Here is a 9,701-nt window from a genome sequence, read left to right on the forward strand (position 1 = left end):
GAATTACTAATTAGGAAAACTAAGCTCAATTTTCTTTGAGGTAAACAAGGTAACTTGGGCAGCAACATACCTCCAAATCCTGACCACTCAGTTCCCCCAACCCACCATCATCAATGCATTGTGACTGAGATTCTGATGCTGTTAATTTGGACTTCTCATGTAATACCTCAGCTATTGTCTGCAAACTTCTTCTCAAATTTTCAGTTCCCCTCTTCAAACTTTGGACTTTCATATCAGATTCCACAACAAAATAATCATCTAAACCACTTTTATCTGCTTGACCCTTCTCAATGCCTTCAAGAATTTGTCCTCTTTTCCCTTTAACAAAGTCCAAGAACTTTACACATAGTTGATTGCTCTCATTGAGCAACAACAGGGCTTTACTTTGTAAGCAATCAATCCTGGCAAACAGCTCCTGATCTAACTTGAAAGATGAAGATGTACCCACATTTCCACTGCTTCTCAGGCGGTCCAACAGATTAATATTCTCGTGCTGAAGGGACTCAACTTCAAACCTATAAGATTCCACTTCTTTTCTCAAAAACTGCTCCACCCCTGTCAACCTCACTTGTTCCATTTGCAACTTCAACACATGATTATCAAATGCCTCAGAAAATTGCTTCCGTTTTATTTCTTCTTCAAGTCCTTGTCGCAAGCCAACAATCGTCTTCTCTTGTTCAGCGCAGGTCCTCTGTAATCTTGTAATAGCTTTCTGCAACTCCTTGTTTTCATTCTCCTTCTCTTTGTAGTTCCTTTGGATACATTTCTTATCTGCATCAACCACTCTAAGCTTATCTTGCAAATCTGACAGGGTTTTCCGAAGAGCCTGGTTTTCTTCATTTACTTGTTCCACTCTTTCCATCAGATCCTTTAACTGTTGTTCTGAATACACAATTCTATTTCTGTTCTCCGTTTCCTTACCACTAAGGGAAGAAACTTCTCTTTGGAGGGAGACATTCTGCTCTGCCAGCTCCCTTACCCGTTCCCGTAACCTCTGCTCTTCCAACTGGTACTTCTCAAGCCTGCAGGACCAGTCATTGGACCTTCTGTCTAATTCCTTCTCTAGTCCAGCCTGCAATTCATTCTTTTCCCTCTCTAGTCGCCTTGTCTGTGAGTCTAAATCAACCTTTGCAACTCTAAGTGCTTCCTTAGCAGAGGCTCTATCAGTAATTCGACACCGTAATTGGGTAGAGAGCTCAACAGCCAAATTTCTACAGTCAGTGGAGAGATTTCTGATCGTCCGAAACAAAACAGATGCACTGGGTCCACTATCTTGGAGAAGGTGCTCTTGCTCGAGCTCTCCAGAAGAAAGCAAAAACCTTTCCTCTATTTCTTTTGCTTTCCTATGTAATTCAACATCTTCATCTTCCATCTGTACTGAGTAAGGACCATCTGAAACATCCCCAAGAAGATAGCATTGTTTCTCAAAGCCTGGCATTTCCTCCCCATTGATGATTTTGTAACAGCCAGCGGACGGGTAACTTTTCTGGACAACCCCATCTGAACTTGAAGTAGGATGTGGGTCCAAATAGTCCTCAAGTACATCTTCCACAGTGGTAGGGATGCCAGGGATGAAATCCCTAGCATTTACCTCTTGTTTCTGAGGAAATACCAAGGACAATCTTTCAACCACATTCTTTGCTAATTCCTGTGGAGATTCAGACCCAAATTTTCCGTTTGTCCAATTTCTAGTTGGAAAGACATCATGTATGTCTCTCATTTCTCCAAATGAATAAGACCTTGATCTCTCTTTACTTCTACAAGTTGGTGAAGCCGGTGCTGTAGACTGAACTCGGGGGGGTCGCCAACCACAACCACTTCCAGTACCTGGAGGGTTCCTTTGAAAAGAACTGTTCCTTGGCTTTAAGATCCTTTCATTATGCAACTCTCCATCAATGTAAAGGTCAAGCACTTTGGTTGAGGGTTCGGTTAAGTGATTGGACCCACATCTAAGTGGGATTGCTTTGGAGACATAAGAAGAGTTCTCATGGTAATCTCTGGATAAACAAGGAGAATCAACATTCTCTTGCCCATGTGTCTTTTGGGTAGCTGCCCCTCCACCTCTAGTTGCTTTGGACTGCTTCTCTGGATTGAAGGACCTGCAACTGATACAAACCAAAAGTTAAAGAATGTAAAGTTTATCTTTTTTTTATGTATGAGGAGATCCATTTACATGAAAGGAAATGCAGATTTTTATGATATAAACAAAATGTGCTGGACTTCAGCTAACTTAAAGACCTTACCTATCAGAATAATCAGAGGGAAGAGGCATGATGTTGCTACTAGTTAAAGGAGATCTATTGGGACTTATACAAGTCAAATTTCTTTCTCCCGAACTGCCACTGTAGGAAGTAGCTGATGAATATGACCTGCTTCTTCTAAGACTTGATAGTCCCGGACTAGTTTCAGAGTTTGGGCTTCCAGAGAACTGTTTTTGAGGTTTAACCTTGGGGCTCTTTGTTCTGCTCACACCCTTATCATTGACTTCATTGTTAATTCCATTTTCCAAAGTCTCCCAATAAACTTTCTCATCAGTTGGTTCTGGAGGAACAGAATTTTTGTTCCCATTGATGGATGTAGAAGATCTGAAAAAGAACAACTTCTTCATCTATAAATCCTCGGTTGGAATTTATAGATATAAAACAAATATTCTTGGAAGATGCAAAATCTCTCTTACAATCTTCACCGTACTACCAAGCTCTAAACAGGATATTCTCCTGAAAAATAAAAAGCATAGCATTAACAAGATTAATAGAATCAACGAGAAAGGGAGAATAAGAGTGAAAATTGTGCTCCCAAAACTACAATACATCATGCTCTAATCAGAAACTTTGAAATCCTCAGTTAATTAGATGTTTAAATTATGACAGAAACAGGAAAAAAAAGGTACATACTAAATAATAGATCCATGGTGTGGGTACAACAATAACTAGGAAGCTGAGGAAGAAATGGGTATATCCAACAACAAGAAGCCCAAAAATAGAAAGAATAAGAACTAACGATGATGATGATGGCTGCCAGAGAGGGGAAGGAGAGAACCCTTGCAAGAAGGCCATCATTCAAGTTGGTGTAGAAGGTGATAGCCTTTGTGAGTTCTGCCAGGACACAATTTTTTTTAGTGCCACGGGAATGCTTCATTTCTGCCTTGGGCCCATTCCTCATTCTCATTGAAATAGACCCAGAGAATTTTTTTTTTATTTTTCATCCATCAAAAATTCAAAAAAAAATCCACTAAATTGAAATAAGGTCTTACAGGTATATGAAATTAGCAACCAGAATTGGTATTAATCCAGATAGAGTGGGGAGTAAACCTATCCATCTGATAATGGAAGAATGGTAGGCGGACAAGCTTCAACATACAGAGAGGGTTGAGAAACAATCACTAGTGGCCAAGTTTATTGTGCCGCTAAGACTAATTTAAGGATGAAAGGAATAATACGCTACATAATGACAGGCATAGTCACTTGGAAGTTATTCAAAAAGTAAATTCTTTCATCTGGGAGAACTCTGAGCCTAACAATCCTGTTGTTTAGCAATTAAGCAGCTCTGATGTGCTCACCAAATCTGCAACTAGCATGATCAATAATCTTGATGTTTACATTCACGTGGATGGATCGTATGACCCTGTTACAAGAAGATCTGCAACTGGATGCATAAACTCCAGAAAGAAATAACAATGTTATTTTTTACATAAGGAAAACATGCAAGGCTGCAGAAGTACTGACTTAGAATGGTTTGCAGTTATCAGGGGTCTTCAACAAGCAGCCAACAGGAACTTTAGAAGGTTACAAGTCTTTCCTGATGCTGCTAATATAGAAAATAACCTAAAGGACAACCACAGTTCCTGCACATGGATTGAACTACCTCTTCGTGATGCTGTGTCTAATCCTTTAACACATTTCGATAAGTATTAATGTAAATAGATCTCCGACCTTGTTAGCTCTTCTTTTGGCCTATGGTGCATGCAAAAGGGGATTTGATGTAAATATATGTATCCCACATATGGGAACTGATGTACAAAGTTTATTACCAGAAATGAAATGAAGTTTTGTTAAAAAAAAATGTTGACCATAAATAAGAGAAACCCATAACGGAAAAGCAATAACAACTCCAAAAGAAACTAAAAAGAAACCCAAAAAGCTCTACTCGGGATTACAGACCCTTGATGCAATACAAGATTTAAAAAGAAAAAAAAAAACAATTATATATAATGGAACCCGTATTCCTTCTCAGAGTATTCTCGAGATCTAAACAGAGAAATGGCAAACGAAAGAAAGTAAACTCTTTAGATATGTCAAGGATAAAAATGAAATTACATTGATAAACAGAATTAGAAAGAAGTTCCATGAGAGAAAGAAAAGAGAAGCTGAACTCAAGCAGCTTTTAGATTTAGAGGTAACGTACAAGCGTTTCAGAGAAGCAACTCTAGAAACGTAAGAAACTGAGAAATCATAAAAGAAAGTAAAGAAAGAGAACTTGGTGAAAACAGTAGCTGAGAAAACGTACTCTGACAAAATCTAATAAAACAGAATAGAGACAGCAACCCTTGATTTCATCGAAGGGAATCCGGAAAAAGGTCCCCATGAAACTTGAGCTTAACAAGTAGAATATCACCAAAACACGCTCCTCCTTTTTCTACATCTCCTTTCTCCTTAAACCGTCAATACCTCTCTCCCCACCATTAGTCATTGCCCATTTCAAGAAACGCTAAGAAATATCACGAAAAGTGAATTCACTAAACTAAAACATTGAAAATTGCCCGAAATCAAAATAAAACAAAATCCTATTAGATAGAATTATGCAAAACCTCACAAACATCTGACTATTTTAAATTTTGATTCTTTTTTCTTTTTTTGGTAAGACATTTCACTTCCAGAGAGTTTAATTCCCTTCTCGGGGGATAAAAATTCAACCTCCAAGAGACGAATAAACCCAAAAAATAATACCAAAGCTAAACAAGCAATGCAAGATAGAAGTGAAAGAACTCCTTACAAAATTTTTCAATTCTTCTCTGTCTCAGAAAACCCAGAAGTCAATTCTAATCCTTAAAAGAAAAGATTAGTTTACACCGAATAGCGCAAGCACCAAAAAAAATCCTTCTAGGAAAAAGTACCGTTGAAGAGCCGGCGAATTTATCGGGATTTTCGAAATTTGAAAGGAACTAGAGACCCAAAATTTCAGGTAAACTGAAGAAAAAAAATGGTAGCAGAAGTATCCCCAATTCTTACCATCAACGAACAATCTACCGTGCTCCTTGTTCGAACAATGAAAATTGGGAGTGATGATGAAGACTTTAGTCGTGAACCGGATCTTTTAAACTGGATTTCAGTGCGACAAAAACAAAATTTAAAAAATGAAAACGAAAGCTAAAATGGCGGACTAATATTTTATTAGGGCAGCGGGCAGCGCTAGCGTCCGAACCCTTGAAGAATTGGTAAATTACTTAAACATACCCATTATTTTTTGACAATTACTTTTAAGTAATCATATAACAACCACTCTATTTAGCCCTATATTGAACAGTTTTGTTTTCTCCACAAATAAGTGTTACACGTATTTTGAAATAAACAATCATGGCCATGCATCTAATCATTTTGGTGACCATGTTACTGTTTTAAGAGGCAATACAAATATTTCTTAATAAAAGGTCGATTAAATAAATAGGTTATACATTATAGGAGTGTTTTAATAAAAACTATAAGACAAATTTAAGCATATCAATGGAATTATAAGAATAATCTAATAAATTACCCTATTTTATTTATTTAGATAAATGGCCAAAATCTCCCTTGGTTATTACTAAACATTAGTTTGGTATTTGCAATTAGGCGTGACAATTTTCCAACCCACCCATTAATTAGCGGGTTGGGTTGTAATCATATAGTCGCAGGCCAATTGTGGGTTGAGTAACCCAACAAAGGAACATTTATTGGGTTGGGTCATGGTTATCCAACGGATAACCCATTAACTATTAATATTTCGAGTTTTCCTCACTTTATCTCTCATTCTCCTGATGATTGATCTTTTCAAACCAAGCAACGATGGCCCTGTTTATTCACCTACCCCAACCTTAATCTGATGTTTGAATGTTTTTATCAAAAGAAGAAGAGGTTGAATATTGTAGCTTCAGAATTCTGCCTTCTTTGTTTATTAGTTTTTGTAATTTTTATAGAATTCAATATTTTCGCTCAGTTTACGCTTGGAAACGATGCAAATAGAGTATAAATCTTGGTTCATGGTAAATTTGCACTCTGGTTCACTTTTGCCTAGATTTGGGAACATTACATTTATGTATTGACAAATGACGGATCAATGCATATTTACATTGATAATAAGATGTAAGGCTTAGTTTGGAAATAGTACAAATGCAAATATGTAGAGTGCAGATCTTATATTTTGTATTATTTTGTATGTATTTACACTGTACATATTTGCATTTGTACTCCTTCCAAACTGACTCCTACATAATAGTGCATGTATGGGAGTTAACCCTAATCCAATACCCCACTCGCATGGGATTGGTTAGCAAAGTGGATTGATGTGACAGTCCTAATCCCTAGCTATAAATAGCTTGCTTAGGGAGAAAGAGTCTTCTTTTTCAGCACTCACATTGCAAGAAGCTCTCACACACCAACACTTGAGCATTATAAGCAATCACAAGCTTTTACAAACTCCAACAACTTTAAGATCAAGATAGAAAAAAGAAAGGAAAAACTTCTTAGTTTTCTACACCACACTTGGATTCAAGCTCTCTAAAAAAGATCAAGCCACTATAAAATGGCCATTCTTAGAAAAGCATCATTCACAACCGATCAAGTGTGAAGCCTGGAGTGAAGAAATATAGATCAATTCTTTAAAAACACCAAATTCAAGGAAATCTACATCAACACTTCAAGAAGTACAAGAAACACGCCGACATCCCTTGTCTTCACCGAATTCGACCATTAACTAGAGGTTGCTCACTTCATAGAGCATAAATCAAAGAGAGTTCAAATCCTTTGTATTTTCCTTTATTACAAAATTATTTTTGTAATTTGTCTCCATATTTTGTATTAATCAAATACACGAATTTTTTGTTGAAAATGGAGTCATTCAAATTGCTGATATATTATTCCCATGAATGCAAAAATATTGTTTTTCGGCTGCTATGGTATCCATGTACACTTAGAATGGGGTCGCACAACGAGCAATGAGTTTTGTTTTAGGAGATTTTGAGGTTGGATTCAAAGGTAAAGCACCAAGTGGGAAACTATCATAACATGAGTGTCCTTCTAGCACATGCTCATTCATCTGCTTAGGATTGGGTAACTATCATTGCTGAGTTTGTTTGATCTCTGCGATTTTTATTAATTTCCATATTTTTATATCTTCTAGTAATTTATGCTATTTTCAGAATTTTTGTATTTTTATAACTTTATTGTTTTTTGTAGTTTCTATTTTTTCAATGTTTTTCTATATTTTTCTGTTATTTTTCTTCATTTTCTATAATTTTTGTTATATTTTTTGCAATTATTATTATTATATAATTTTAAAGTTTCCTATAATTTATGTTTATTTTTTTGCATTTTCCATTGTTTTATCATTTTTATACTTTTGCAACTTAATGTTATATTTTTCTACAATTGTACTTTCCAATTTTTCTCTTCATACCTATTATTACACAATCTTTTTTCTAAAATTGATTTATTTTTCAAATTTGCCCTTCATATCAATAACTCAAAGGTAAAGTTGCAACTTTAAATTCTTTTTATTTTTGTTGTTCATAAAGTTTGTATTGTTTTCTTTTGTAGAAACCAGCCTCAATAATAACTGCATAGGTATTTTGAACATTTTCATGCCTTTTTTTTTAAGAAGATTCACCCACAAGGGTCTACTTGCAACTGTATCAAAAACCTTAGGGGAAGTGATTGCAATTACTAAACTTTAGGGAAAGTTTCAGCAACAGTCAGAAACTTTAAAGAGGTTTTGGCAACTTACCTTTTTTAGGGATGAATACTTATAAACCTCCCTTAAGATTTTTGACAAATACTAAAACCTCCCCTCATTTTTCTAAAATGACTAACACTTCCCCTATTAATTAAATCACCTCATTGACTTATTGTTATGTCTAATGAAAAGGTCAAAAGGGCCAATTTGCCCTTACATGAAAACCCACCCTCTACTACTCACTCATAATGCTTACTACCAGCCCCCTAGACCCAAAAAAAGATGAAAAAATAGAGGTTAATTGCAAGGTGTGAGAAGTTACTTCTTGCTCATGCTCTTCCCATAACCAACTATGAGGTGATCAAGAGGCAACAGTCTATGTGATTTCTAAAAGTTGTAGATTGTGATAAGATTAAAATTAAGAGGTGAAAGGTGACTCTTGATCTAACAATAAGGGAATTAGGGTTTCTTGTTATATTAAGAGATGACTAAGGGACTAAGGCTGCGTTTGATTGAGGTGTAAATGTGAATTGATGTAAATTTCAACTGTCGGTTCGCATTTACACCTATCTGTTTCCAGTGTAAAAGCGAACCGATGTAAAACTGTACAACCAATTCACTTTTGTAACCATTTGTTCCCCATGTAAAAATTACATAAAAAATCGATGTAATCCTGTTTTTTGGTTGACTTTTATATCATTAATCGATGTAAATGATACATCAACAAAATTGATGTACTTTTACATCCATTCTCACTTAAAAAAATTCCCAATAGTCTAGACAATTTTAATCGATGGACTTTTACATAATAAAATTTTCCATCGACTAACTTTTACATAATAGATTTTTCCACCGCATTCAAACGTAGCTGAAGGGGATGAGGAATTAGGGGTGCTCATGGTTCGGGTAACCAAACCGTGGGTTTTTTTTGGACCAAACCGGTAGTAGCGGTTTTTGGAAAACCGGTAACCGAAACCGAATTGAAACCAGTCGGTTAACTGGTTGACTGGTTCAGTTAATCGACGATTCAGTTCGTTGGTTTTTTTGTTTTTTTGACTTTATAATATTTATTATAAAAATATATATAAATATATAATAAAAATTTATAAATATATATAAAATATTATATTTTAAATAATAAATAATATATAATATTTATTTATTAATTTATAATATATAAAATACATATAAAGAATATATACAAAAACATGTATACCGGTCAGTTCGGTTAACCGCCAGTTTTTAAATTGGTTAGCCGAAACTGAACCGGTACCTTCGGTTTTTTAAAATCATTGAACCGAAACTGAACCGACCAATTCGACTAACCAATTTTTCAGTTTGGTTTTGATCGACTTTTTTAGTCAATTCGATTTTTCGGTTTTTTTTCACCCCTAAAAAGAATAGTGATGGTAGGGGTAGCGGCGGTGAGGACTCTGGCACGTCTGAGAATCGTCAATTGTTCTAATTCACGTGGTTGTTTTGATTCCAATAGGTTATATACATCAGGGTCCAACTTCTCCTTTTCTCCGAAAACTTTTCGATTATAATCTCTTTTTAGTGTTGTTTCTCTTTATTTGCATGCTTTTAAGATGTCACGTACGAAAGAATCAAGGTGGTGATTAGTGGAGTATCTACCATCCGACAGGCATCTTGGTTAGTTATGTTAGGTCAGCAAAAGCTGTTACAAGGAGAGCACGTGAAAAACATGCATGGTACCAAACTGGGCGTTTGTTCCAATCTCATGGGTGCAAATTTAGCCACATGTTGCTGCCTGC

General features: G+C 35.7%; 1 protein-coding gene across 6 annotated transcripts in view; it reads right to left on the reverse strand.

Moving 5' to 3' along the window:
- The window catches only part of LOC104590082 (uncharacterized), a 31,301-nt gene extending 25,953 nt beyond the window's left edge, over positions 1 to 5,348 (reverse strand). The window contains exons 1-4 of one of the 6 annotated variants that reach the window (XM_010248609.3): positions 5,229 to 5,244; positions 4,507 to 4,707; positions 2,244 to 2,717; positions 71 to 2,105 (exon numbers count right to left, since the gene is read on the reverse strand). In XM_010248609.3, coding sequence (XP_010246911.1) covers positions 71 to 2,105; positions 2,244 to 2,608 — 2,400 coding nt within the window. In that variant the 5' untranslated portion in view covers positions 2,609 to 2,717; positions 4,507 to 4,707; positions 5,229 to 5,244. The other 5 variants (XM_010248608.3, XM_010248613.3, XM_010248607.3 and 2 more) reach the window with 5 other exon arrangements.
- Between the last annotated feature and the right edge of the window lie 4,353 nt (positions 5,349 to 9,701).

The sequence above is a fragment of the Nelumbo nucifera genome, chromosome 2, assembly GCF_055504915.1.
Source record: "Nelumbo nucifera cultivar China Antique chromosome 2, China Antique-T2T, whole genome shotgun sequence".
Lineage (NCBI taxonomy): Eukaryota > Viridiplantae > Streptophyta > Magnoliopsida > Proteales > Nelumbonaceae > Nelumbo > Nelumbo nucifera.